General features: G+C 32.4%; 1 protein-coding gene across 2 annotated transcripts in view; it reads left to right on the top strand.

Moving 5' to 3' along the window:
* LOC106720730 overlaps nucleotides 1-16,728 on the top strand; it is a 64,417-nt gene that overhangs the window by 2,512 nt on the left and 45,177 nt on the right. Inside the window, exons 1-2 of one of the 2 annotated variants that reach the window (XM_014515484.2) lie at nucleotides 14,460-14,648; nucleotides 15,086-15,570. In XM_014515484.2, the coding sequence (XP_014370970.2) occupies nucleotides 15,105-15,570 (466 nt within the window). In that variant the 5' untranslated portion in view covers nucleotides 14,460-14,648; nucleotides 15,086-15,104. Of the gene's footprint in view, nucleotides 1-14,459; nucleotides 14,649-15,085; nucleotides 15,571-16,728 lie in introns of those variants that run through there. The other variant, XM_014515482.2, reaches the window with a different exon arrangement.

Raw genomic sequence — 16,728 nt, 5'->3', positions numbered from 1 at the left:
ACCCATCTATTCCCTATTAGAAAAGGGTAGGAAGGGAAAGTGGACTAAAATTAAGCCACACATATCAGACAAGACGCGGCATAAAAAGGATCGCAACTCATCCGTAAACCGAGATTTAAAGCTATTTGTAATAATAAATATCGCTGCCTTTCCCCAATACAAGGCTATCACAATATTATTCACACGCTTTTAGTTCTATTAAAAGTTATTATTATTTTAGATAGACCATGTTGTGTTAACTTATTAAAATTATTGAGCATGAAAAAATAAAAATTGACTGCCTATATTGTAAATTATAATTTTTAGACTACGAACAATTGATATGTGAAAGTAGCAGATGCATCCTGATACAACATATTGTCAAATATTTATCTGGAAATAGATACACACTAGGCCTAGTACGATTATTTGTAACAATCGCCATCGTACTATCATCGACAGTCAAAATTATTATGAGATTTTTGGTGTACTCTACGAGGGCGCTACACAAATTTTAATAAAAATTTTGTCGTTGACGATACGATGGTTATTGACACAAATATTCGTGCAAGGCCCGCTGATGATGAAAAATGTATAGCACTTTGTCACTTAATGTCATGATAATCATATAAGTAACTCTACCTGTTACGATTGTCATAAGTTATTTAACTTAACCAAATATGGTAAAAAAGTAGTTATCCGTATATACAAAAATAGGTTTGATAAATTGCAACTGAGTGTAGTAATAGAAAACAATAATTTAATTCGTGCCATGTGAGTTCCTCCTACGATGTTTTCTCGAGTACTGTTAATGAATGTAGCATACATAAAAGATGCAGTGGCAGTAGGTATGAAGAGCTTTGTCCTTGCCAATGACTCACACGAGACAATCAGATGACGCATCATTATTGAAAAAAATATATGAAGAAACTGTTACTTATCGTTACTTTTAACAGACTTGTATAATTGTAGGAGTGTATTCCCACAAAACAAGTACCAAAACTTACTAAAAAAGTTGCATATATTTTTCAATAAAAAAAGAAGATTTAATAAGAATAACTTTTTGATCTTTATGTAATCAGTGAGCACTCTCTAGATGAACTAAGTTACGATAAACAGGAAGGTAATAATATTTACTTATTAATTATGTAGAGTTCGCAACAGGTTAATTTATTGACCTTGATTTTTACTTAATACATGTATTATGAACTTATTTTTCCGCTCATAAATGACATCGTCTGAGATATATAAGTACTACCTATATGAAAGAGTTCAACGTAAAAAAACTAGTTCGCGGATGTCCGCTTCACTTCACTAGTACACTTTGCAGCTACACTAACTGGACCGACTACAATGCTTAATCCAGTTTAATCTTCAGAAAGGTAATTTTTTTGTATCTCTACTTTTAAATTTTAATTGAAACGCGCAATATGATGCGCTATTAGTCCAATAGTCAACAGCTAAGAGTTTGGATTGAGAAACTAGCGGTAGATTCGAAAAAACTAATTTTTTCCACGTAATGGTAAGTTAATTTAATTTTCGAAAAGAAAAAACTGTGATCGGTATGCTTTGTGATATGTATGTCTATTTAAAATTTAAGGTCATACTAATGCCAGCGAATGAGATTGGTTATTATTGTTGTGTGACTAAATTCGTGTCGTCTGTGACTTTCATTCAAGTTTATTTTTGTTACTTTAACTAATTTAATTTGTCCTATTGACCAACTATCCGTTCGTATTGTTATTTTGCGCGTGATTTACTTTCACAATCAAGTACAATAATGCAGTACGCGACGGGCTAATTATCAAACATGAACTGATTTAGTGATTTTTAACATCTTACAGAAAAAAAATTATAGAAGATCATCTTTTGTTGAAAGTAAAACTTAAGTAAGTTTTCAATTAAAGTAAAACATGCGTTAGTTTTAGTATGAAGAATTCCCTTACGTATTAAATAAAGTGATAGAAAAGCAATGTATTTCTGCACTCAGTAGGAAATACCAACACCTTAACAGTGCGAGCAAATGTGAACAGCCTCGAGTTATTGTTATGATCGTCACAAGTACTCGTAACTAGCGTTCCGTTATTCGCACGCTCATAAACAATGTGTCATGTCAATTAATGTTCAATGTATCTGTGGGTTTTCATTGCCGAAACATTCATTTAAAAACATATGATCTCTTAGATTCTTTCGGAAGTTTCTGCTGTGACAACCAACTGTAAAACATACCTGTTTTTAACTAGTATTGAAAGATCAGTTCTTCATCTATGCGTAACATAAAATACAAATTGTTGACCTTGCACTTATTGGTTTCTTATTGTCATTCTTGGAAATCTTAGAAAATTGATTCCTATATCTCTCGAAAATTATTTATGTAGGTATATGCAAAATATCACGATAATCTGTTGATTAATTGATAGTACAGATACCTATTAGGTACTCGGTCAATGTCTTGAGCGTGTCATCGTTTCCGACACTTACCGTTGCACTGTTTAATTAGTGTAATGAGCTCCGGCTAATGTGCCATTGTTTGTCTGCATTTGTTCGAACAGCACAGGTTAAACGACTAAACCTGTCCCCAACGACGTACCTTCTGTTTAGTCTACTTCAAGTGATGAGTTTTCACTGTATTTGCCTTGGAGAAGCTTTCGCAGTTTAATAAAACCTTCGAAACTTTTTCAAAGTTTTAGAAGTAATAATAAATAATTAAAATCAGCGCGATACTGAAACATTTTACTTGTATGTTGCATATCAGATGGTTTTAAGCCTAATTGTTATTAGAACGCCTATTTAAAATAGAACTAGTAATTAGAAGTTTGGTACAATGCTTAAGTATACTTTCTTCCAATCTCTACATACTACAAGCTTATAAGAAATGCTCGTCAAATAGTCAAGCCGTATATATATTACGCATGCAGGCAGCGCACGGAGGCAGGACGTTGCACCCGGCCGTTGCCCCCCACCGCACCCCTACAGTCGCAGCGCTGAGCCCATTGTGACATACCATGTATAGGAAATCTACTATCGCTCGAAAGTAATACGCAAACTGATACACACTGGGAAGTTGTAAAGGATCGAATATACAGGAAGGAAACGAAACGAATTAGATATGTATATTTTAACGAATAGATGGGCGCTTGACCATAATCTCAGTCGAGTAGGTAGAGTAAGTGCACCGTCTACCGTGTTTTTTATTATTTTAGTTCTCTACCTGAAAGGATAATTGCTAGGCAATAGAGATTACAGGCATTCGTCTCTACTGTTTTAGTTTGAGTATCTAGCTGTTGCAAAATATTGCTATTGTTAAATTTAAAATTCACAGTTGGCTTTTGTCTGGCTATCGATATTTACCATTATAGCTACCTTTGTCGAATTAAAAAAAAAATCAAAAAGTTGGACATAAAGCTTTTTAGATGATAAAGTTCTTATTAAAAGAACAAGTCCATTCATATACGAGTATGTGCATGAATTAAAGCTCAACCACAGTGATTTATAGTGCTGTGAACAGAAATATTATGCGACCCAGTTATTTATTTTCTTGCAGAAATTACAATTGATTAATAATGCTACAACGGGTCTGTCAAATAATATTTTATACTTATTTTTCATACTCTCGGCCTGAATTTTTGATGAGCTCGCTTGTTCCTCACGTACAATAGACGGTTATAACAAATAATATTTAGCGCGTCGCCTTTACTTGACCTAAAAACAACACAAATGGCTGTACTAGTAAGTCACATTTAGGTACATTTTAAGCAGAAGATTTTCGTGTACTTATGTGACTATAATTAGAAGGTTATCAGAGACTAGGCCTAGGAAAAATGTTTTGATAAAACTGCCAAAGAATTAAATTTTATATTGGTCATATTTTATGGTAAATTTTGAACACATGAGATATTTGAATTGCAGACAATTTCAACGCATAACTTAGTCTATTAAAATTAGTAATCGTTTCTTATCATTGCAAATTTATTAATATTTCATTTTTTATGTTATTCTAACAATATTTCATCTATTAAAAATTATAACATTCTTGATACTTGGTTGCTACTGCTACTGAATGTAAAAATTTGCTGTATGCGTACATTGTGTATACGACTCCGTATATCAGAATTTAACTAATGACAAGAAAATTTAACTTATTGTTTCTTTCTGTAAACATCTAGGCAACGAAATTATCTACTAAATTGGCAGTTTTAGCGAATCATCATCAACCTGCCCTTATGCCTATTGAGGGTCGACACAGTATGTCAAACTCTTCCATACATCTCTATCAGCCGTCATATCTGAATTTACCCCTTTCTTACGCATATCCTCTTTCACACAATTCTAGCGAATCTTAATCAATAAGTTTAATTTATACGACCGATGACGAAGAATGCCGTTACTCTTCAAGTCTGAACAAATCGAGCCACATTCTAATATTGTTGTTTGTTTTAAATAAACATTGCTTGATATGGGAATATGAGCTTTATGATTTCATATCAGACTGGTTAGTTTTCCGTAACATCATATTATGAGACAAGTTTAGCTGCAACACACTTGTTAAATGTATTTTTTTTAAATCTAATACTCGTTTCAGCGAGTCAAGAACATTATTTTGATAATAATAAAAAGTTTCTCACGTTTTCATGGTCACAAACAAGGAACAAAAATGGTGGCCGCTAGTTTGCTGTTATATAAAAGGCCTTCCTTTTATTTGTAACGAATACGATTTGCATCTCTCATTGTGGTTAGGGCTTCCCTAAAATGTTGCAATTTTTTAATTACTAAAATAGCAAACCTGTTTACTATTGTTATACTAATTGCTTGTAAAAATACATCCCTAACATCAAAAAAAAAATACGAAATAGTTTCCACTTTGTCGTAGTGAGCATAAAAAAACAAAGATGGCGGATGAATCCTCGTGTAGTGACCGTCGACAGAAGTGGTCACGGAAACGAGTTCGACCGACTTCTTATTGCATCTCGTGTATAACTACAACTAGATTTTCCATGTAAAGTAATACGCACAAACTGTGTTATAGCATTCCAATTAATCGTGGTTGATTCGAGAATATACATATTGTATTTGATGGTAGAGTTATGAACATTAAATAATTCCTTACTCTACGTCAACATTAATTTAATATTAATGTGTAATTTTTATATATTTATATTGTCTCTGTAATGAAAATAAAACTTTTCCCTTTTACGCCTCCATAAGAACCTGTAACGCAACGATTTGTACATTAAAAAAAGTGAAGCATCAATACCATACTGTATTTGTAAGCAATAAAGTTACTATAAGAAATTATCATTAACCTTTTTAGGAAGCTATGCATGCTAAACATCCCGAGCACTGAGATTAGGCATCATTACGATAATAATTAGCAAGATCTCAGCAAGGCAAACATGTGTTTGTTGATATGTCTATTTATACTATATTATTGACTAGCTGTCGCCCGCGATTCCGTCCGCGCGAAATTAAAAAAAAACCACAGTATGTGTTCTTATAGTACTTAAAGTAAAGTATAGTATTATTCCTATGTGTTCTTCCAGACTATTATCTAAATTTATGCCAAACTTCATCGAGATCCGTTGAGCCGTTCTGTAGATACCTTCAAATAAACATCCATCCATCCATTCAAACCTTCGCATTTATAACATTAGTAAGATAGCTTCTATTAAGTTTAGTAAATCTTGAGTAAATCGCTATTTTTCCTAAAACGCCTAAAACAACTCAACACAAACATTTCGGAATCCTAATAATGTATGCCTCTCCATGATTTTGGGAAAGATTGGTGAATACTGTTTACTTCATCACAAAACCGTCCATAGAAGATTAGTTAATAGATAACAGATATATTATTTTCATTAATTTTTACGGTCTTTTAATAAAATCCTATTAATAACACGGAATATCCTAAACAACAGTTCCGTTTCACGTGTCGAAAAGTGAGATCAACAGATTACAAGCCTATTATCGTAACAATCAAACAATTGCGTTATACAAAGAGAAAGTGCGAGTGCACTTTGAACCGGTCCAGGTTTGCATAACTATTGATCTGCACACGAACAACATCGAGACATTATGTAACTTCAAATGTGATGGTTTCATGTCCACTCCCCATGTTAAAACTAATCTATATAGTTAGCCAGATTCATAAATATCTGTAACATTGGTTAGTGTTACAGCATTAATAATAATTGAGTTCGTCTATCTTTTTCTTAATATAAAAGGCAAAGGTTCTAAGTGGCCAGTTAGCCACCTTTTTGGCAGAATGTTTATCTATGATTCAATTAGGACTATTATACAAGTAGTAAAGATAACTTTTACGAATACAAATTGAAAGATTGTAAATTACTTTTTTTAGTTACGTTATAGAAAGTAAATACAAAAAAATCTTTTCCATATTTCAAAGACAAGATAATACTTGATCTCACTTTCTCAAAACTAATGTAGCAATAAGATCATCTAAAAGAGAAAGGCTTATATCATCGAATTGAGAGACAAAATATTATACTGAGACAGACAAAAAATAATTTAATTTTACATTAAATATACAATGATGGAATCAATACAGTTCTGGTAAACACAAATTCCGGTACACACAAGAAATTTGTATGACCGTACCGTTCATCTAAACTCTTGTAGCATTAACGAATATATCGATTTTGAAGACTGAGGCGTCATTCGAATCACATACATTCAGCTTATTGTTATTTAAATGTAATTATATGTTTAATTACCCTTTTCAAACAAAGATTTACATATTTCCAACCTGTTTTTGATTAATTCATTAGTATGCTTCGACGCTGAATAATTGAAGTTGGTCTGATTTACAATACTTACGATGTAAAGGTCACTAACATTTCTGTAATTGACCGGTCCTGGTACTAAGCCGTGCACAAAATCTAAATGACTAAGAACATGAATATCGTTTTAAATTGCACACTCATTACATATTTAATTTAAACAGTTGCACACATTGATTAAAAGCTGGTAGCATAAGACAGGTTTCTTTCAAATCTTAGACGCATGTTTTTTTAAGTTTTTCAAATGAGTGCAAACTGGTTTTATTTTTGCACTTAACTTATGATACCGGTGAGAATTTTCGTGTGTCCATTACGTAGTAAAATGGCCTTCATCTTTTGTAATTAGATAATGTTATAGTTCATCTGGAGTAAGTGCTTTGGTGAAAATTATGAGTGTAAAGTAGTTAATACAATAAAGATAAACGATTGTGGTTTTTATATTATTTTTGGATGTATTAAAATTAGTAGAGGGTTTGTTGTTTAATATTGAAATTTCTCACAGCTGATCAAACATTGCCAACTGTTCTGTAGTAGAGACAAAAACAGTTTATCGATAATTAAAAAACAGTAATATTGGTCTTACTCGATTTATCAATGTGCAAAGATTCGTTTTGCATTACTTACTAACTTACTATTCATAGATAAATTTCGAATCTTCCCACGTCGTTTGATTTTAAAAATTACATATTAATTAATTGCTAGTCCAATAACAACAATTCTATATCAGTGATTAAGTAAATCGCAACGACTTTACCAGGAGGGAGAGGTGTTCACTGACTAACTACACACATAACTCAACATGAGATTACCCTATAAGACAGAGACGTAGGTTTATCTTTCTATTCAAACAAGGACCCACCTACGTTAGTACATATTTGAACCTGCATCGTTACCTGGCAATAACTGTTTTAATGAACCACTAGCCTTGATTGTATTTGGAGAGAGGCGACACAATATCAAGGTGACGGTGTTGGAAAACAATGCTCGTGTACAAAACACATGTATAAACGATATGTACTAATGATCATTTCACGTGCAATTTGTGCACGCCACTAAGAATAGGTACATTCATACGGAACGTAGAATGAGTTTTGTTTTCTTTACCAATCATAGGACGATAGATTTGCTTATTAGTGAGCTTTAATACGACCGAATTAATAATTTGTGCCAATAAAAATTTTGGAATGCCCCCGTGTTGGGATTTCAACGGTGATAGTAAAACTTTATATCGTAGTAAGTTGCAATATAACTCACATAAACGCGATAGTGTTTTGCAATATAATTGTTAATTTCCCTACGCATAATTGTGAATGCATAAGAAACTATTTCTAATCTATTCCTATGAGAAAATCGCGAACTGTCAGCGTATCTAATGAATTATTCGAATGCAGTCAACGCCGCGTGACGGAAGTGTATTTGCGATAAAAACCACAATAAAAGAGTGACCGCAGAGAAACAATATCCATTGTCAGCGATCTTCACACTTCACTACCGGAATCAATGTCACTTAACGTTTGAAGAAAGTTAGCGTATCTAAATTTAGACCGATTGAAGAACCGTATCGAATGTTATTAGCGATTTTTATAAGCATTTTGATAATGGACAAATAATACCTGCCGGCCCTAAGCAAACGTGGCAGCAATCAATGTTGACATAGATGAAAGTTAGGTTGACATGACATGACATGACACCCAAGATAGAGATGGTGATGTGACGTCATCAGCCCAAAAGTGATGAACCGTAAACATATCTTTTGACGGCTTCGGTAATTGATATGTTGCGATATGATTTCGAGCATGTATTACGCTCAGTTGTCTTCATTATCATTGTTTTTTAAAAGCGCTTTTTGTAGTAATTCCGGTTGCATTTCGATGTCGATACTGTCTTATCAAACGATACTAGCTGTCGCCTGCGATTCCGTCCGCGCGGAATTAAAAAGAAACTTATTGCTAGCCTATGTGTTATTCCAGACTATGCTCTACATCCATGCAAAATTTCATTTAGATCCGTTGAGCCGTTCTAGAGATACCTTCTAACGTACATCCATCCATACATCTAAATTTTCGCATTTATAATATTAACGTAGAGCAGATAGACATATGTATTGTGTCCGACGAGCAGCGTATTTATTGCTGTCCTAGAGAACACCTTTAGCGACCAGATTTTGGCTTTTAATATTTAATCTTTATGACTACTATAGAAATTAGAACAGTACCTATATTGCTATTGCTAGGAGCTGCTTGACACCCAGATCGTACATTGGCCTGTCCCAGATATGACCTGTTCGGCAGCTGATATTTGCTTGCGTAATGTTGTGACATCCTGTACCTGGTGCATCGAAATTGTTTTCGTTAAATAATGTCAATGGTTTGAATATAAACACACCTGTGCCGGTTCAACTTTAATGTAATCATCTTAAGCAATTATGATGCAGCATTTTCTCATTACAGTATATCCGTTTAAAAAATTCTGGTATGTTATAATCAAGGTCAATTTGGGAAAGTTTTTTTTAATACTGGAATGAATACAAACCCTAGGAATAATATTATTAATATAATTTAAATATTGTATAATGTGAACATCCGAACCGATAGAAAGTTTAACGTATTGGGTAAATGTAAATCTTTTATCAATTATCATTGCATAGCTCGAAATGTAATACTTACCTTATTGACAATTTGTTAAGTGTACATTATTTTTAAATACTGATTAGGCCCTTCGTACACAGGGCAACGCAAATCTTTGAAACTAAAATTGTATCGCTTAGCGCTCGCTCCGTACACAACGATGAATTGTCGACGCAAGTTGTCTATTCGATCAGTTCAGGCATAACGACTACACGGCTGACATGTATTTACAAAATGACAACTGTATAGATTTGCTCCACCATCTTGAAAATCGCGGCGACTTTTCTCACGACGAACTTGACAAATAGGTAGCGAGGGACTTTGGTGACGAGAGATTATATATGACGCGTACGTCGCTTAGTAACTTAAATCACCAGGTTTTAAAAATTTACTTGAAAATTTTTAAAAATTTAAAAATTTATCTGTATTTGTACAGATAGCGAAGTAAATTTTTAAAACTGGGGATAACTGTAACCGATATATTAATTTTACATAATTATTTCTTTTGACAGCACTGTTGATTGATATAAGGCGTTCAACCTACACCCATCTACGTTAGATAAGTCAACTAATTTAGTCGCTTTTAACTCTTATCGCAACAACTGCGACACACCACTTCAAGTTGCTCAAGTTAACGGTTCTCACGAGAACTGTATCTTAATCTAAGAATTACTTAAGCAAGAAATTATTTATATTTATTTAGAACCGAATAAACAAAAATAAAAACTTAAAAGAATCCTGATAAAAAATATTAATTGCAGTGATAATAGGAAAATATAAAATTAAGAAATTTACTAAAAAAATACATTTATCAGAGAAACGTTTTCCTATAAACTTAAAGCGAAAAAACAAACTGTTTAATTATAGTTTTAGATAAAACATAATAGATATGTAAGTAATATGTAGTACATAAAGAAAAAACATGTGTTATTTTATGTAATAAGTTAAGTAATTTCCGTGACCTACTTGATTTTATTGTAAGATTATATTTATGAAAAATTCTTTGTTACACAAACACTATTTAAGGTAACGAATGAAGGCTACAACTAAACTGTAAACTTACTTTACCTTAAACATTTTATGGATCTATATCTTTTTATACATAATATTATTCTCAACATAATAGCAACACCTGAAAAAGACTTCTTATATATAAAATTTCCATGTCACAATGTTAGATACCGTACTCCTCCGAAACGGCTTTACTGATTTTTACCAACTTTTTTATGCGTATTCAGTAGGTCTGAGAATCGGCTACTACCTATTTTTCATACCCCTATTAAGTTTTTTTTAACCGCGTGCGGACGGTGTCGCGGGGACAGCTAGTAGGTGTATAAAATCTTACTCTTACTAATATTATAAATGCGAATGTTTAGATAAATGGATCTTCGGAACGGCTCAATGGATATTCATGAAATTTTGCGCAGATGTAGAACATAGTCTGGAAGTTAGTTAGTAGTAGTAGTAGTTAGTAGTAGGAAGTTAGTTAGTAAACCTATCACTGTTATTGGTATAACTTTTATTGTTAATTCAAAATGCAACTCCAAGTAGTCGTAAGATACTTTCTCTGATTCGCTTGTCGGCAAAGGAGTTGACTGATAACAATCCTGTTTTTTGGTGTTTAAGATTGTACTTTTGACATCAGGTTTTTCCGTATTCTACGTTTACCGTTATAATGTTAATGCCTTTAATTAATAAAAAAAGGTATGTCGTATTTCAAAAAGCCACTTTAGGTAGAAAGAAATTATCAAAAATAAATGAAAATATTTGATTGTTTTCTTTTTATTTTTGTTCGTAACAGAGATATTATTTTTAACCTATTTAAAATTGTCACAGAATACAGAAATTATTTCATAAATCAGATTCAATCAACCAGTTCGTTTATAATTCAACCTAAATCCGTCAATACGAGACCTAGGTACACAGCTGAGTTGATAAAAGAAGCAATAAAAACTCGCCCGCACGAATCAGCTCTAACTGCCTACGCTACTGATAAGGTGTTTTAACTATTTTATTCAAGAGATTAAATTTCAAACAGATTAAATAATTCTGTTATATATAAATTATTTTTACTGGTAAAACCGTAGGCCAGAGATGGCGAACCAATGGTATTATGGTATGGTATTAATGTAACGCGACGTAATATTTTGGACACGTCACTGATCAAATATTCAAAAAATTGCAAAGGAGGTTATTATACGAGGAGCGAAAGCGAGCAATCCCTACGCTACGGAATGTTCACAGTAATCACAAAGTCAGAATTATTTCATGGCAAGTCTATGACCTTATTAAACATTCTTTAATAAAACGGCACAGTTATAAGTAAAGATACGCCATCCCTGCCGAGGGTCATGTTCATAACACAACTGGTCACAGTGCTTTCTGGTTTTTTATGCACCTGTTGCCTAAAGTCGTTGTTTTCTATCATTTGTGCCGCAGCTGTTAAACACAACTGCCTAAACCCTAAATCAATTTATATAAATAAGTAAAGAAGAAATAAATTTCAATGTAAAAGACATTTTTTTTAAATTATACTTAGCACAACATTGTGGTATTTTTCTCGGAATTAACTTCAATACTATGTTTTATTTCTAAACAAGTTTTGGGAAAGAATTCCTTCTGACTAGAGGTTAAAATTCCTTTTTATTACACGGTATTATTATTTATTATAGCTAATTAAAACAAAAACAGGTTTTTGAGTTCCTGCGACCATTTGGAAAAGTTTTGAGTTTGTTACAAAGTAAATCATGCTTTAATGAGAGAAATTAAAAAATAAAATGCATAGTACTGTTGAAGTCTAGTCTAGACCAGAATATTTACATAGTAATATAATTTTATAATACATAAATATATTATATATGTTTTATTTTCTTTTGTATTATGTATATTTAGGTTCTGTATACTTTTGTTCCCTATTATTAAATCCCAGTCGAGATAATAATCTCTTTATGATATATATACATAAATAATATCTCTAGAAATAGGTTTGTATGTCGCGTCAAAGGCAACTAAACATGTGATAGAGATAGATATAGGACTGATTTGAGATAAAGTGGCATTGTCGCGGCTCATGGGAAAGTCGTGACCTAGCCGCGTTTGAAGAGCGCATAGGCAAGGCCCTAGCGCACAACATAACTGTATATGTAATATGCAATATATTCAATACTAATTATCTATAACTCCGGCTTGGTAAAACAATAAAAAACAACCTTAGTTACTCGCTGATAGAATCGGTGAAAGAAATATGGGAACTATTCAATAGCTTTTGATTTAAATCAAAGAAATCTTAATTTATAAAGGGGAAAATTTTCTAGGTCTTGATTCACAAGAATACATATTCTTCTGTTTAGTTACTAAATGAATTCTTTTGAATTGTTACGATTCGCTTTAATTGATTAAGCGCGATTACCAATTAGTTTATTACAATTATGATCTGCCGAGGCCAAGGTTATTATTTAATCACTCATATAATGCGACCTATTTTTAACTACATATTTAATTATGGAATAGTATTATTTATGAATTAAATGGAATAGTTTTGCTGGGTTATTAATTATATTGAAAATAATATATACAACTTAACTATACAATTATTTTATCTTAATTATTTTATCCTAATTCCAATTGTTTATGTAATTACGTACTTTCTCAGTGTATCTCAATAGAGAAGTCATGATGATGAGGTAAGAATTAGAACATTTTGTATGGGGAAAATATATTAACCTTTTAACAATTTATTTTAAATTATTTTTAACACTTTATTACCGATGTATACACTGGTGTTTACTGTTTCTGCGACTGTACAAGTCAGGTCAATTGGCTATTCTTGATTAATTGCTTCTAAACGAGAACCATTATACACGTTCCAAAGTAAACTACCCATTGATAGTGTCAACGTTGCGCTTCTTTATACATAAAAATAGGAAAAAAAGTAACAAGTATAATATAAAATCACGTAACGTTCGTAACTTCGACCTCTATGTTTTTGCATCTAGAAACTAAGAAAAGACAACTCTAAGAACTTAATTTCTAATTGCTTTCAAAATACATGTCATGGCATTAATTCCTCCTCCAAAGTATTATTTTACAGTCGAGCCTAGATAAGCGAGAAACCTCTATAAACAAGAGTTATGGTCCGGTCCCGATGGACGACTCGAGTAAATAAGCGAGAAACTCAAGTTAGATAGAAACCTCTATAAGCGAAGACAGAAACCTCTATAAGCGAGAAAAACATGCTGGTCATTTGGAGTCGCGCTTATCCAGGTTTCACTGAATTTGAAGCCACTTTTGAATATAAGTCTCCTTATTATGATTTCCATTTGTAACTACTAGACTTTTCTTTTTTCTTACATCAACGTTCTATATGGAATTAGATCAAAAATGTTGACTATTATATCATTTATTACAGAAATATTATTAATATCTTACTAATTTAGATGGATGTTTGTTTGAAGGTATCTCCAGAACGGCTCAACAGATATTGTTGAAATTTGCCATACATGAACATAGTCTGGAAGAACACATAGACTACTTATTACTTATAGTTTTTTTAAGCCGCGCGGCCAGAGTTACGGGCGGCAGCTAGTTATGATGTAAATAATCATTACGCCACATAGGAAATTTTTCACCTTAGTGAATTTAGATTCACAATTAATAGTAGGTAATGTTTGAGGTGGTCATAATAATATATTAATGTAAAGGCAAAAGACCTCGAAACTTTAATTGTCTTGGAATAGAATATAATTAAAAGAGCTCTTTACGTTCTAGATACATTGCATATAATTTTTTGGAATGTTGTTTTGAATGCTAAATTATATAATTAAAATGTCTATAATTATTTGAAAAATGTCTAAGTAAATAACACCTATATATCACTGAGAACCCTGTTTTGTCAAGCCTTAATAACAGTTAGGCTTGCATTGCCGTTTGTACAGTTAAATTATCAGTAGAGAACAAGATTCCGTTGCGGACGGACGCGTCGGCGTCGCAATTTGACCTCTAACTTTTTTAATATTATTTTAAACAATTACCTCATGCGTTACGCTACGTTACGCTAGCTGAAAATAACTAACGTCGTCGTAGAAAAAAACATATGTGTGTGTTATCGTTTTGTGATTACAATATTAATTTTGCATAGATTAAACATGTTGACGTATATAGATGTTTGTTTGGTGAAATAGTGACATTATGTGGTACAGATAACATTGAATTTTCTCGGTCTGCGGTTGCGGTTCGCTTTGAAAAGGTATTTTTTTGTTGATATCTTGATTTCATTCTAAGACTTTATGTCATTTTTGTAAAAGTTAAATTAAATTATTTTATTTAGTTCTTCTGACTTGTGAAAGATTAATACAAACTTATATTTTTAGAAGACAAGTATTTACGAATTAAAATAACTATCTTTTGTAGGTATAGTATATTTTCCGTTATGTTATATTCATAGTTACTTTATCTAAACCTTTGAACAACCTGGAGTACTGGTGACAGCAACAGGTTTTATAATAATGTTATAAGACGCTTCGAGCCTAGAGGCGATCTCTGTTACAATATAAATCTTTAGAAAGTACGGAAATAAAGAACTTCTGAAATAACAAACTTAATTAAAACACTTAAGTCTTTCAGTTTGTTTTGTTACAATCATTAGATTAACATAAAATTTAAAATCTCTGTTTATTATTCCAGACAACACAAATGTGCTACAATGCAGACAGCGAGAGAGTCAAGTCGACAAAAGCGAAGCATCAAAAGACGCAACTCTAGAAAGAAATCATTATCACCATCAGATTTAAAATGCACACGCGGAGATCAGAAGTCAGACAGCAAATCGAACGTCAACCGATCATTATCCGAGACGTCAGTAAAGAGACATAGACGAAGTAACATTCAGAGGACTTTGACACATCCGTTGTCGTACATGGATGACATAGACAATGTTAGCATTGAAGCGTTCAGTAGAAGTAAGGTGGAGGTCCCGCCGGAGAGTGATGAATCAAATTTACCTCCGACGAGTAGTGACAGGGATACGGAGGATGACGTGAGGGTGATGGATACAAAAAGAGCTGTACCCCAACGGCCGCGGTGGGACTCCGGGAGTGAGATGGATTCGCTCATATCCATAGCAGTGAGGAAAGCATCGGCACGACGACGTCGAACGCCCGCAAATCCTGGTGAGTTTTAAACACATTTACTGTATTGGTTTTAAAAATTAGCGGTAAAGCTATTTTATATGACTAAAATAGATGTTGTAAACATAAATCTCCTAGTATATAGACTGTTATACATAGTCTCTGATAGATAAAAATCAATTAACACGACCAGAGTTTTACCTTTCAAGATGTAGCGCTAACGTGACAATATTAGCAATAATGTTCGAGAACAAATAGAATGAGATCATTCAACAGTAATTTAATATTAAAAAACAAAGACATATTCTAGCGGCTAAATTTACCGTTGTATCATCTGTTGGACAACAAACTTAATAATCTTAAAAATATGTGTTTATTGCTTAAGTAACATTAGATTACCTTAATTAAAAAAAAAGTTGTAAAACTAATAAACCTGTGAAAAATATCAGAGAAGTCCGGTTATGAGTAATCATCATTAAATATTCACAATCACACTATTATAACAACAATGGTAAAGAAATTTTCGTTAATGAATATTTCTGATATCGTTTAGCGTTATTACAAATTTGGCATCAAAAATACTACTACTTACATTACCCTTAATAAGCCAATTAGAAATTATACTTTGATGGATTAATCTTAAAAAGTAGTTTGGCACGTCATGGCCGGCTTGTCCTTTATATGTTTAAATAAAAGAGTAAATATAAAAAACATGTTTAAAATTAATATACATCCACACTAGATACAATCCTCAAAACAATGAGCTGAAACTAAAGCTATAACAATAACCATTCTAATTGTTTTAAATGCAATCAAACAATAAGCAGTATTAGAAATGCCAAACCATTAACTTATAGTACTCGTATAGCCTGGGAAATAAATTCGGATGGAATACGCAATACTGTTGTCCTAAATAGTTATAATTACTTGCACACAATCTCCTAACTTTTATAAATAAGCTTAATTCCATTCTTCTTTGTTCGTTCTTTGCACGTCAATTAAAAGACTAGAGATGTAGGAATATCCTTCTAATCAAATAATTCAAAATTCTGAACGAGTTGACATCAAATGCCATCAGCTATAAGGGTGTGCGAATATCATTCGAATACTGAATTTTATGATATGAACATGTATTCGAATCGAATACATGTTCGATTTAAAATTCGAAAATTTTCAAAATATTTCGAATTATCAATTTGA

Source organism: Papilio machaon, chromosome 8, assembly GCF_912999745.1.
Source record: "Papilio machaon chromosome 8, ilPapMach1.1, whole genome shotgun sequence".
NCBI classification, from domain to species: Eukaryota; Metazoa; Arthropoda; class Insecta; order Lepidoptera; family Papilionidae; genus Papilio; species Papilio machaon.
The sequence above is the reverse complement of the archived record's forward strand: the minus strand, read 5'-3'. Positions and strand labels throughout refer to the sequence as shown.